The sequence below is a fragment of the Acipenser ruthenus genome, chromosome 2, assembly GCF_902713425.1.
Source record: "Acipenser ruthenus chromosome 2, fAciRut3.2 maternal haplotype, whole genome shotgun sequence".
NCBI classification, from domain to species: Eukaryota; Metazoa; Chordata; class Actinopteri; order Acipenseriformes; family Acipenseridae; genus Acipenser; species Acipenser ruthenus.
Window position 1 is genome coordinate 5,975,515 of NC_081190.1, and position 14,788 is coordinate 5,990,302.

Below are 14,788 nucleotides of genomic sequence, written 5' to 3' on the forward strand. Positions count from 1 at the left end.
TGTGTATTCTGGTCAGATCTTAGCATAGTTTTTTCCTGTTGATAAATGCACATTATTTCCAAAGATTATGTTTAAATGATGTGTAATAACACATGGATCATTTTTGTACTATGGCAGTGGTTTTCAACCCCGGTCCTCAGGGACCCCTGTGTCTTCGGGTTTTCATTCCTACATAGCTCTCAATTACTTAACTAAATCCTCAATTGAACTAATAATTAGCTTAATTGACCTTTTTAATTGTTCTCAGCTCCTAAACAGTTGGAGATTTCAAGTTATTTCTAACATTTTATAGTTAAGTTGAAATCTCCAACTGTTTAGGAGCTGAGAACAATTAAAAAGGTCAATTAAGCTAATTATTAGTTCAATTGAGGATTTAGTTAAGTAATTGAGAGCTCAGTTGGAATGCAAACCAGAAGACACAGGGGTCCCTGAGGACCGGGGTTCAAAACCATTGTACTATGGTGTGGCAGGGTGGAAGCCCTGCCTGTGTAATTTGTGGGTGTGTATGGGGAATATTGGGTTGGCAGGGAGGGGGTTAAATTTCTCCCTGCCAGAACACATGTGGGAATGTGGCTGGGGCCATAATGGATTAACTGATAATTAATTCTGCTCCAGACACAGGTGTATAAAAAGGGAAAAAGCAGTGGGGCTGGGTTTTTTTGTGTTTAATTAAAGTGTGCAATAGTGCTTAAACTGCAACTTCTTGTGTCTGAGTCTCTCTCCCTGACAGTAACAAGCCTTGCAAGTGATGCTACCCTGCCACATATAGATTAAAATGTAACCATTATTATTTGAGGATCAGTAGCTATCTATTTAACTGGTACATTCTCAGATTAAATTCACTTAAAGATGAATGTTTTCCAATGTGGAGCAGAAGAGACTTGATATTACTGGGCTCAGCTTTGTCAGTTATCAGCCGGAGAGGCAGTGACTGCTGTCTTTTTCGTGTGCTGGAAAGCAATGCAGCTGCACAATGGGCTTCCAGGTACTGTAGGAATACAATATCTGGGCTGGGATGGACTGTAGGTGCCAAATTTTGAATAATGATGGAAGAGGATTAAATAAATGTTTGTCTCCACAGAACTCAACACACCCTTGTACATCCTGGTAAACTGACTGAAAATGAGGACAGACCAAAAGAAGATCTGCTGGAAGAGAACCCTGAATATATTATCTGGAGTTGAGGATGAAGAGGCTTTGTGGTAAAACCTGTAATATGATGTGGGATTTGTAGGTACTTACTTTGTAGGCAGGACCCAGGGCAGATCTTCTTCAAGGAACAGCAGTGAGATCAAATAAGGGGATGTGGATGGAGAGGGGTGAGAAGCCTTGGAGGGGACACACCTGGTCTTTGTGTGTTGCAGAGAATGGGGGCTAGGCTGGGGTGCTGGTATCAAGCTACCAAACCTTGTATCAGAAGTGTTGAAATGCCAATGGTGCATTAAACATGAGGCTCCCATGCACAGGAGAATGTGAGCTGAGTGGCGGTGGGGGGAGTGCTACAGTTAGATCTGGAATAGTGCTAGTTGTTTGTTTTAGAAACGAACGGAATATGGATGCGACAAACATCAATTGGGAGAAGCATTCAACTAACAACCTATAACATTGTAGCAGGCTCTGTGCCATAGTATTACATAACCAATAACTGTAGTGCTTCCTGATACCTTTGAGCTGGGATCAGTTCAAAAGACTGTATGATGCTGCCACCTTGTGGTCTAAATCAGGCATTACAGTTCTAACTCCCTGCAGCTGAAGTATCCAATTTATAAGGAATCCAACTGCCTATACAGGAAGTTTGCTGTTGCAGCTCATTTTAGCTTAGTTTTCAAGTTACTGGTAAATAAATGAATTGCTACCTAGTAAAATCAATCAATCAATACTTATTGATTGTGTGGTCCAGTGGTTAAAGTCCAGGGCTTGTAACCAGAAGATCACCGGTTCAAATCCCACCTCTGCCACTGACTGACTCACTGTGTGACCCTGGGCAAGTCACTCCTTGTGCTTCATCTTGCGGATGAGATGTTAAATCAATGTCCTATTATAAGTGACTCTGCATATAATGCACAGTTCACAGCCTACCTGTGCTTTGTGATGGTGGTGTACTATGAAAGGCGCTATATAAAAAATAAAGATAGTATTATATAGCGCCTTTCATAAAAAATACTGTGTATAGAAATAAAAAAAGAGTTTAGAATTCAGTTTAAAAAAGCTAATATAAAAAACAGAAGAAAATCTAAATATAATACATTTGTGCAATTCATTAAAGGTTAACACTGTGTGAAGCTACATTAATAATAATGATATTGAAAAAGTAATTTGAAAGAGCGAATTATTTTCCAGAAATATAAAAATGTTTTGCTTTATTGAAATGAGCTGAAATACCAGTTATTAGTTGTCCGTTATTCAGTTTCCTATGAAGAATTTTGAGATACTGATTTGATATGAAAAAAAGAAACAGAAAAACAAAACAAAAACAAAACAGCATCCCAAGCATAATGTAAGGGAATGATATACACAGCATGATAACACTGTACTGCAATGCATATGTGAATGACATACACAGCATGATAACACTGTACTGCAATGCATATGTGAATAATATACACAGCATGATAACACTGTACTGCAATGCATATGTGAATGACATACACAGCATGATAACACTGTACTGCAATGCATATGTGAATAATATACACAGCATGATAACACTGTACTGCAATGCATATGTGAATGACATACACAGCATGATAACACTGTACTGCAATGCATATGTGAATAATATACACAGCATGATAACACTGTACTGCAATGCATATGTGAATGACATACACAGCATGATAACACTGTACTGCAATGCATATGTGAATGATATACACAGCATGATAACACTGTACTGCAATGCATATGTGAATGATATACACAGCATGATAACACTGTACTGCAATGCATATGTGAATGATATACACAGCATGATAACACTGTACTGCAATGCATATGTGAATGATATACACAGCATGATAACACTGTACTGCAATGCATATGTGAATGACATACACAGCATGATAACACTATACTGCAATGCATATGTGAATGATATACACAGCATGATAACACTGTACTGCAATGCATATGTGAATGACATACACAGCATGATAACACTGTACTTCAATGCATATGTGAATGACATACACAGCATGATAACACTGTACTTCAATGCATATGTGAATGACATACACAGCATGATAACACTGTACTTCAATGCATATGTGAATGACATACACAGCATGATAACACTGTACTTCAATGCATATGTGAATGATATACACAGCATGATAACACTGTACTGCAATGCATACGTGAACACAAATAGTAGTGTGAAGTGGAAGAAGTAAATATGAAGTATGAGATGTGGCTGGAAGTACAATGAATGTGGCAGGTAATAAGGTTTCTTTAACTGCACTGGTAATGTAACAGCTTAATACCAAATCTAAATACCTCAGAGTCTTTTTTATGAGCCACAAAGTGGCAGATCATAACCCTGCTGCCCTCAAATGTAGAAACCTGATTGATCCTGTCCTTTACAACCGAACCTACACAGTGGCAGATCTTAATCCTGACGCCCTAAGATTTTTTTAAATAAATATTTTAAATAGTAACGTTAATAAGTGGCTCAATTAATCACAGTGTGTTTCTCTATCCTGATGAAAGCGTTTGCCAGTATGGGATTAGAACATCACCACCCTATACTGTATAGTATCAGGTGAGTATCACTGTTTAAAGACTCCTTGCTATATGAATGAGTATGAGAAGTATAATTGAGTATAATTCCTGCTAGTGCCAGGCTGGGGTCTCCTGTAACAGAATTACCCATCATGTTCATGGGCATGAATGGAAGCCAGAGACAGTTGGGTTAATATGTCTGGTACAACAGTATCTGTACAATCTGTATTTTCAACTAATTTCTGATTAGTCTTTAGAGCTTGATTAAAGATGTTTGGGTTTGATGCAGCTTTTAATTAGGTTATAGCTTGTTCTGAACCTGTTCAGAAGTAGTTCGGCACTATTAGTTTCCTGATTTGAGGACTATGTTTACTATGTTTCATTCTTGTTGAATCAAGCTGGTATTCCTTATTATTGATGGCAGACAGTAACAACAGGGCAGGGGGCAAAACCCAGTGTTAGCACCACGGCACATGTATGCCAAGGATTGTGTTCAACTTACTATAATTTTAAAGAAAAAATCCAATTTAGGATTGGGACCTTAATGACTGATGAAATATATTATTTCAACAGCCGTACAGTTCTCAAATCAGGAAATGAATAGTGTGCCCCCCTGCTGGATGTTTATTAATATTGACTGGAAAGCTGTTTGTGGTACTTGATATAGTTCAGGATGGCTAAGAGCCACTGCAATCATTAAATGTCTTTGTTTTACAGAGATGTCCCCATACATAGAGAAGAAGGAATTAAAATGACCAATTTACCCTGGCCAGAATGTTGACCCTTATTGTAATTTAAAAAGTGAGTACTTTTAAATGTAATTCTCTTCTTTTTTCTATTTGCAAGCATTCTGAGTGGTTCAGGGTTTTCTTTCATAAGCCTGTGCTAAGGAGCTTTCATCTGAGAGGAGCTGCGCTTCAGTTCCAGCTGCCTCCCATTAACTTATTTCATGTTGGCCAGAACAGCTAGTGTGTCTTCATAAAAGTAACAGGGAGTGCCAGCTAGTGATCTGCCACTTTGGACTAAGTTTCCTTTTGTTTTTCTGGTTGGCAGGCAACTAGAATGAAGAGCAGTTTGAACTCATAGCACCTTAACGTCATGACAAAAGGAGCATTGAAAAAAGATGTTGTAATCTGAAGCAACTTCTATTCATCTAGCAATAGTGATCTCTGGAGTGGCATAGCCTTTGTTTAATAAGCCATATTGTCTAGAATGTCTCATCATGGCACCTCCAAAAGTACAGTGACCTGTTCAAGGGAAAAAGGGTCACCTTAGTGACAAACCTGTTTAAAAACGCCATGTTATCTGAATTGTGTATAGTACAATGCATTGATTTGCATGTTGAAACATGCTGCTGCCATTGAAAGCATGTACAGAAGGGATAAGATAGATAAGCTGTTTGCTTGTTTGCTGGCAGAATGTTTACAGTGCAGTACAGTATTCATTTACAGTTATATAATTAGGCATACCGGTACGTACAAAGTCCAGCTCAGGATTTTCAGGGAGCAATACAATAATTTTACTGGTGTAAAACCAGTCAGAAATGATTCAGACAGAACTACGTGTTTTCTTGCTAGTGTTAGACTATAACATGTTTATTCCTCTGCATGTCTTTCAAAATAGGGCTTATATTACAGTAGTTCATGTCAGTCTGAAATTCTATTGCTGCAGGCTAACAAGAGGCATAGTGTGTTTTGTAATCTCTGAATAATTTGATGCTTTTGTTTTTCTCCTTACTCTGTGTTCAGAATCACATTTCCACTTCACAACCCCAAAGAGCTGCCTGGCGGGACAGGATTGCTGTATTGTTTTGCGTTCCACAGTAAAACGTTTTCTGATCCACTTCAGCATATGAAAATAAAATCATACTCATTTCGGGAGCGTGTCAGATTCTTGTTCAAACGGAAAAATAAATCTTTGCAAATTACAAAGTCAAAACATTTCTCAGAGCAGAGGGTGGATTTGTTGACATTTATCCCTCATCGATGTTGAGAACTGGCAGGTGTGGCTAATCCCATCAGGAGGAGTAATAAACCTCTTGCTCATGGCAGTTGGGTAGACTCCACTCCACCAATTCAACACTCCCAGTCATGCCTGTCAATATCATGCCAAGCCACTGCTCAAAGATTGTCCTAGCAGGAGCTTACAATAACATAAATACTGTACAACACTGTGTGGCCACTTTATTAGGACCTGTCTACCTGGTAGGATTTGGCATTGCCCTAGCGTTGCCACCTTTTGGTCCTCTAAAGTATGGACAGGCGCAACAGAATGTTCCTTAATAAGGTTTGTGAGGGTAAATACACAGCTTAACAAAAATAATGTTAAATACTAGTTTTTATTCTTGCCTGCTGACCTGCAGTATGTATAAGTGACTGGAGTACTTGTTTGAAAGGTGTCTTTTTTTTGTTGCCCCTCCAACAGGACCGTTCTTCCACAGATAAATTCATGGAACTCGCTGCATGATTTCTTAAAGCAGACTTTAGCAAAACGTTCAGCCTTGGCATGGTCAGCTCTCATCCTCTTTCTCTCGTCTGTCCATATTCTTCACCATGGACAGCACTCTTTCCATTGGAGCGTTGCTCACAGACACAGCTAGCACATGCTCCACTAACATCTGAAGAGCTGGCCAAGAAATTGAACTACTTGTGATCCATTCATTGTATGTGCTGGAGCTTTGGCATTACTTCACATAGTACACAAAATGAATTGTACAATGGTTCTCCATCTAGGTCTGCTACATTTACAGCGATGACCACCCTGCTCTGGGGTATGTTCTCCCTGGGTCCCTAGATTACTCTGGATGGCTGAATGAATGCCTTTGTTTACTTATGCATTGTGGCAGATCAAGTCCACCCAACAATGCTGTATCTTGACGGCTATGGCTACTTTCAAGATGCTAATGCACCCATCCACAGTGCCAGAATTGTGGATGGTTTGAGGAGAACGACAGAAACATATTCCATGACTGAATGGATCAACATATTTTCAAGCCCTTCTAGCACCTTGTTGAATATAACAGGATAGGATATACAAGATGATATGAAATGTATATGACATATCAGACTATCCAATCGGAACTAACTCCAGGAGATTTTAACAGAACTGCTTACTTTGTATATCCACCCCCTCCCCTGCTCCACCTCTGCGAGCAGGTTCTCTTCCACAGGGGATGTCATCAATTGGCATCCTGCCTCTCATGCTAGAGACTGAGATGCTCCAGGAGGTTGAGATCTTAAGCTACATTGCAGTTGTGATGTAACAGCATTTACATCGTGTGACCGTTACGCGTTCAATAAATGTTTTAAATGAACGCTAACACTTTGTCTAGCCTGGAATAACTATATGAATAGAACAATGTAACATGGCAATTATAGCACACCAGGGGGCATAGCGTTGTATTGAATGCGGCACTGAAAGGCTTTGACATTTTCTTTGTTTTCTGTTCCCGTCCCAGTACATGATGGTTGCAATTATTCTCAGTGGTTCTTATTGCAATCACTCAAATTTGTATTATATTTGTATAATTTTGATATATCTGTGTTAAGGAGCTTTGACTTTGAGCTCAGGAACTGTTCTTCAGTTCTAGTTGCCTGCCATAGACATCTGGAATGTAGGCTAGATCAGCCAAAGTGTCTTTCTATTAATAAGTGCCTGCAGCACCTCTAGTGCACAACAAGCAAAACTAAAGGTTACTTGCTCTACTTCTATAAAAGTGCGTTGGCTGATCTAGCCTATGTTTTTTATGTCTGTGGCAGGTAACTTGTGAGATATCAAGCCTCATCAATGTGTATTAAAAACATGCCCGGTAGGTATTAGGACTAATCAGACACCAACCCAATCGTAGTCAACAACAAAAGTAGTATTACTTAACTCCTAATACAGTAGCAGCACTATATTAAGCCGTAAGAGTCAAAGATAATAGATATTACCTGTTCTCCTTGGGAAGTCGGGCAGCTGGGGTCTGTCTCTCTATCCTGATGTTTCCTGTGGGTACCTGAGCTTCACTGCCATGCTCGCTAATTCACCTTTTTATTTCTTTAACTCTTTCCCTTGCGTAATCCTCAGGCACTATATTGGCTGAGAAGAAGTAACAGGCAGCAACGGGTTGTGCTGACCTTTCAATTAGCTCTCCTGATTCCCATTCCCATAACATTCAATGTACTATAAACACAACCATGAAGAGCTGCCAGCATATCTTGAGTACAGAGTCAGCCATAGAACGTTATTAGCACAATACATGCATAAAACAGTACAGTTCTCAGCAAGAACAAGCAAGACTATTAAAAGGATCATTAAAAGTTTATTAAAATACTAAAATGATTGAAGGTACTAGAGCTTACAAAGCAGAATGGAGGAGCTGCTCTGAACTCAAGTGAACACACCTACTCTTTCATTAGAAATGACCTGGAGACGGTGTGATGTTCAGTGTTGCACAAGCGTCCATGATGTTCAGTGTTTACTTCAACATACAGAGGCTGAGCACAGGCAGTTTATAGACTGAGAGCTTTACATCTCACATGCTTGGTTAAAGAGTATGTCCTTTCCAATGTCATTTGAATTGCTTTTTCGAACCCCCTTACTCTTGTATGGTGTTTGCAATCATTCTCGGTGCTTATGGGTTCTGTTGCTCTAATATGTTACCATTGAGCTGTAAAACTGCTTATACCTGGCTTTGAAAGGCTTGCAGCTTGTCTGGAGAGTGATCGGTGCCAGCTCTGAACAGCCTTCCTCATTCCATTCAAATCATGTGACAATGTCACCATTGAGTGATTGTCACATGATTTGAATGGTATGAGGAAGGCTGTTCAGGCATTTTCAAGCAAGTTCAGTGCCAGGTAGACTGATAGAAAACTATAAGAACTCAAAATCACACAAGATGCAAACACTTAGTAAGTGGAATGTAAGGGAGTTTCAAAGGCACCTGGGAGTTGGAGTTCTTTGGGACACTTTCAAGGTTGGCTTTACTTGGTGAATTAATCAGGTTTCAGTCCTTCAAGGTTTTTGGTGCTACTTTTAAGCAGCAAAGGTGCAGGCTAGTCAGCATAAATCTTACACAACTACCGTGACACTGATTAGTATTCAGAAAGATTCACTGTATGTCATTTAATATGCAATTTTAGCTTCAATCATGCTTGACCTTGTCTTTCTAAGCCATGCTTTGAAACTGAAAGGTGTCTATATTTTCCCTTCTTTCATTAGCAGTCCACCCCACAACAGTGTGATATTCTGCAATCCAACGATAAAAAACCCTTAAAGCTACCTTATTCGATAAGGTGTTTAATTGTGCATAAATGATAGTAGCCATGGCCACTTGATTATGCCATCAAAGCATCCTGAATATTTTTAAATGCACCCTTAATAGCAGCACACCCAGATCTTATACAAACCACTTCAATGTAGTGCTTCAAAAGTGCTTTGAAGTATCCATTTAATTGTGCTATTCATATTGTGCACGGGACTATGCTGTCAGCGACCTATTTTAAATACAATACAATGCACGATTGTGTTGAAACGGTGGAATCTCAGACACTACGTTGTTTCCTGTTCTTGTTATTCCATCAATGGTTCCAAGTCTGATCTGCGTGTTTCTGCATGTTTCATTTCTTTGACCCAGTAAAATAATGATGCCGTTTTTTAGGCTTCCACGAGTTGTTTGAGGGAAGTCACTTTGGTAATGCATTTAAAAACAGATGAATTAAAAAGAATAAATATGTCCTGAAATCGGTTTCTAGTGGGTAATTCAACAACTCTGTTGTTTTGCATATAATGATATTTCAATGGTATTTTTCAGAATGATCGATTGAGTAATATTACTTCCAAACCACTGAAATCCCACTACTAATCAGGTGTGTTTCCAGATTTATGAACCGATGTATTGAAGGGTAAGTCTCACTGGGGATTCATTCTAAATGTAAAAACATATCTGTTTGCAATCTCAAATACAATATCTGAAATGCATGCATGCCTTCACTCGTTCTAGCTATCTGCATGTTCTGATTGCTGTGCTGCAGGAAGCTGCACCCTTGACCGCACTTCAACTTTACTTTACAGTGGGAGAAGCACACGACTCTTACTTATGGAAGCGACCAGACTTCTTTGGGGCTGTACATGCGTATCCACAAACTGAAAACGTGAGGACTCAAAGGAGCAAAAATGATTTCACTACTGTTGACATATACAATGTAGCCAATATGGTTACTTGGAGAAAGGCGTATCATATTTGTAATGTCTCTCTCGACTGCTGAATCCTAGGGGTTTGGAATTGAACTCAACCAGCCTGGTTTGTCCAGTCTCCCTGCACACTACACTTTGCTATGCTTTGACTGCAGTTTACTAGCTTCGCTACACATTTCCAGCCAGGTTGTAATGACCTTGTCTGCTCTGTAATGGGAGTATAGCTTTAGGTGTATCCAATACGTTTAGGATATGAAAAACAAGTGTTCACTGTATTGTGGATAGTTGTGACTTCCCTCATAAACTCATTAACATTATTTATGTAACTGTATTTCAAAGGTGTATGCTCTTGTAACTTGTAGACAGGTTTTATTCCGCATACAGTACTGTATATAACCTTTTCTATTTTTTTTTTTTTTTGTAAATTCAGGTTTGCACCATCCCTCCTGTATCTCACTGTAAAATTGAGATCTTTATAAAGCAGTTGGATGAATGTAGAGCAGCCTTTTTCAAGCGCTGCCCTGTTTTGTTTTCTCATTGAAATGCCCTCTTTGATTCAGTCCTCTAGCCCGTTTCACACAGTGGTACATTATGCAGGCTGAGAGCACTCTTGCCATCTGTACTATTATTTGGTCTCCTTTGAAGTCAGTTTTTTGATAGTCATGCAGCGTATTCATCTCAACAGGACATTTCTGCCCTTTACAGTACCGTGTAAAAAACAAACGCAGCAACCAGGGCTATACCTGGGATGACCATTAATTTTTTCATTAAACAAGGAAAAGTTTTGACTCTCCGTCCACAACCGGAAGTATTATTTAAACATTTTAAACTATAGACGTCAACAGTCTTAAAGTACCTCCTGTTTTTTAAAGAAGAAAACAGAAAAACACACACCTTTTAAAGACTCTGTGAAGGTTTCTATGTATTTCTCCCTTCATAGGGGTCAGTTAAAGAGTACGTAGGTTCTCATTATTGTGCTGCTTCTTGCAGTGGCACCAGTGTGTTTTTTTTTTATTTTTTTTTGCTAAGTCTGTGTTAAGGAGTTCAGGGGCTGCTCTCCAGTTGTAGTTCCTTGCCACAGTCATATGTAACATAGGCTAGATCAGTGTCTTTATAGAAGTAAGAGCCAGCGCCATCTAGTGATCTGTCTCTTGGATCAAGTTTCCTTTGGTTTTATCTGCAATACCCTGCTGTGCACTAGATGGTGGTGGTGCTTTGATATAAATACACTTTGACTGATCTAACATTGTATATGCCAACTAGAAGTGAAGATTAGCTCGTATCAAAGCACATTCACTCAGACTTATTACAAAAATAAAACCACAACACAGCAGAAGCTCAATATTAAGACCAGTCAAGGGAACATCAAAGTGTGGTCTTAATAGAGGCGTGTCTTATTCCTGAGGATGCAGAGACAGTGGTTCTTTTTCTGACAAATTTCTACTATAGCGTTTTAAGAATGTAAAAAAAAACAAACAAAAAAAAAACACAGAATGTGATTGAAGTGAGTTCAGTAGGTTTTTGAAACTGGGTAACACTTGATCTCGGTTTTCTTGCCCAAATTGCTTGAGGTGACACCTCTCATTCAATAAGAGACACCCCACACAGCACTGGTTCACTTTTAAGGATTCATTCTCTTATTTATTTTTTCAACACTCATTTTTATGATCAATCATTTCCTTTAATCAGCCAAAGCAACCGGTTCTTAAGTGTTTTAGTGGTACACCTAGAAATGAAACTTATGGATTAATTATCCATGTTTGGTTCGGTATCATTGAGGTGGTATCATTGAAATAAACCCAATAAACCATCATTCTTCCAGCCAGCCTGTCCAAAAGAGTTGTTCTGTAATGCCATGTATTTATCTACCTCTTGAACAGATACAATGTATTATCTATGTTGCCCATAGGGCAGAAGTGTGGAGTAGTGGTTAGGGCTCTGGACTCTTGACAGGAGGGTTGTGGGTTCAAGCCCAGGTGGGGGACATTGCTGCTGTACCCTTGATCAAGGTACTTTACCTAGATTGCTCCAGTAAAAACCCAACTGTATAAATGGGTAATTGTATGTAAAAATAATGTGTTAAAAAAAAAAAAAATGTAATTCTATGTAAAAATAATGTAATAACTTGTAACAATTGTAAGTCGCCCTGGATAAGGGTGTCTGCTAAGAAATAAATAATAATATCTATTTCCATGATCTTATGCATATGTCAAATGGAGGTCAAGCTTTGGACTGGACATGGTGTAGAGTTTTTGTCATAGGCCACTGGACTCACAGAATTAGCTAAACTTGAAGAGTTGTTGACTATTGACCAGTAAAAATGGTCAAAGTTACCACAGTAATGATCAACTGATCATTAATGATGGACTATTTGTATAATATATGGCGATATTACATGAAGAGATTATCTATGTATACCAACTATAAACCACATTAATTCTTAAAAAAACATTTTGTGGACTAAAAGTAGCTCTGTAGTGCTTTTGGTCCTGTATCACGCTACACAACTCTATTACAATTTGATATATCATGCAAAGAAACTATCACACTTCATCAATGCACAACGAACCATTACACTCCTATTAGTACTCTTTATTAGTATAAGGGTATTGCATGTGTCAACTGCAATTGCAATTGAAAAACTGAACATGTAGCAAATTCACTTATACAAATTCACTGGAGTATTCTGCTCTAAAAGTAAGGCAAAATAAGACAAACAAAAGTATGGCTAAGCATTGTTAGTTAACAGCAGAACACGAGAAAGGCCTGGCAAACGTAATAAGATGGGTGCAATTACAGTGAAATTAGAGCTAAAATAATCTCATTTTGCATTTATGATGCAGTTATGATGTGCAGTCTGTTTGTCCTGGTCTATTGGAGGACACCGCTAGATGCTGGCCGTTTACTGAATAACGACCCTATTACCTTGTTAAATTTTATTGCAATCACCAGACACAAGAAAGAACCACAATGGAGTCATTTGAGAAATTCCCTCCAAATTGGATAAAACAATTTTATTAGCCAATATAGAATTTTAGTGCTTGGCTATAGTACAGGTAATATAAGACGAAGAGAGCTCATCATTGGCAGGTGGACCATTAGTTTTGAGAGGGAGAAAGTCTGTGCTAAGAATAATATTGTCCTAATTTTATTATACTTTTTTTTTCAAGAATTTAGTGTGCCCAATTTTTGTATGCCTGATTTTCTCCCCAGTTTGGAATATCCAATAATTTTTTCCCCTCAGCGCAGCAATTCCCCACACAGCTCAGGAGATCTGAAGGTTCAGTGAGCGTCCTCTGATCCCACAGTGAGCCAGCTTCCTCTTTTACACCAAGGAACTCGAGGCAGCATACCGTCTTTAGGCATGTGTAACAGGCCAATTGGTGGCATGAGGCATTCTCTGAATGACCTGAGCAGGAAGTATAGCAGTAGCTACGGTTACAGTTGCCGTGGTGTTGTAATACATCTGTGGGAGTGGCGTCTGCACGAGGGAAGGAGGCCAGTGGCTCAATATACAAGCTCAAAGAGGAGATAGTGTGGAAGGGGACAAAATAGTAGCTGTGCTTTTGGTAAAGAACTTGGACTTCTATTTTCTTGCAACAGAAACATCTCTGATCACTTGCCATGTCCCTTAAGGTTAGTCACTGCAGTTTTTTTTTTTAAATAAAGTGTGCCATTTACACTTCACTGAGGATATCTGATCTGTTTGTCAGTTACGCACAAACAACATGGGTTAGTCAGTTAAGTAAATACAACTAAGAAATTTGAGGCACACAGCTGCCAAGCTGTGACTCCCCATAAAGAATGAAGCGTCTTTATTTACAAAGGATGGGATTTCTTTTTTTACCAATATTTGCAAAAATCACATATGATAGACTACAGTACTTGTCATCTCAAGTTACATCTCAAGTGGCTTAAATGAGGTTTAGAGCTGAGGCTTCAAGTGTCAAAGTATCAGACTCCTCCAAGCAGTATCTACAGCTATGGCCAAATGTTTTGCATCACCTAGAATTTTAGGATCAAGAAAATAATATAGATCATTTATTTTAACATCATGTAATTAAAGAAACTACAAAATTATATTGCAAAAGTCTACCGGAATCCATAATAGTAGCACAGTATTTCATGTTAGATTTTAAAATGTCACATTTTTACATTTTTGTCAGTTTTCCGTTAAGTATATGGAAAACTACAAAGCTGTATGTAATTCAATATGTTAACGTATCATTAAGTAGCAGGTTTCATTCAACTTATGAAGCAAAATGAATACATTCTATAGGGTGATGCAAAACTTGTGGCCATAACAGTAGCTAGAGAAAGAGAAGGCTACTGTTACTATTATCACTGCCTGTACGAAACATCTAACACATTTCTGTCTGTTTCAAAAACAGGACTTGCACATATGGCTTTATACATTGATAATTCATTCTTACCTTCAGACGCTTATTGCCCGATTAGTTTTGTATTTTGTCACTATTTCATGCTGTTTGTGTCCTTTTCCTTGTCTTGATGGGCTACTGGTGTTACAGGGGGACAGGCTATCGTATATTGGGTTAGGTGTTTAGCAAGGTGTACCACTGTAGTAAACACAGTGTGGTGTGCATGCACAGGTAGATGGCTGCACAGTTAATCTGGTACAGCAGTTGTTCCTTCCATGTGGTCCTCTGTTGGTTGTGGGGGATGGCTTGTTGGTTCAGTATCAGTGCATAGAAAGCCCTGCTTGTGTCATTTCAGAACACAGAGCACACTAGGAGTTTTGGAGAGTGAAATGAAGCTTGTATAATTTTCCTAGCTGATTAATGATCCAGAGTATATGGAAATATTATCTATGGGAAATAAACCTATTTAACACCTCAGATACTGTTAATAGGTTCAGTTGGACAAGCTATCT

The 14,788-nt window shown here is 38.7% G+C and overlaps 1 protein-coding gene and 1 long non-coding RNA gene across 3 annotated transcripts in view; both read left to right on the forward strand.

Annotated features, from left to right (window-relative positions):
• The first annotated feature begins 832 nt into the window (after positions 1-832).
• Positions 833-5,978, forward strand: LOC131697560 (uncharacterized). Of its 2 annotated transcripts, XR_009307379.1 has the most exons (5): positions 833-985; positions 1,082-1,202; positions 3,709-3,760; positions 4,438-4,521; positions 5,469-5,978. It is a non-coding gene; the product is annotated as an uncharacterized LOC131697560 (long non-coding RNA). The 2 variants fall into 2 exon arrangements; XR_009307381.1 differs by lacking the exon at positions 3,709-3,760.
• Positions 5,979-13,436: 7,458 nt separating this feature from the next.
• The window catches only part of LOC117404139 (uncharacterized), a 428,486-nt gene continuing 427,134 nt past the window's right edge, over positions 13,437-14,788 (forward strand). Inside the window, exon 1 of the mRNA XM_058987371.1 lies at positions 13,437-13,533. Coding sequence (XP_058843354.1) covers positions 13,522-13,533 — 12 coding nt within the window. The 5' untranslated portion in view covers positions 13,437-13,521. The remainder of the gene's footprint in view (positions 13,534-14,788) is intronic.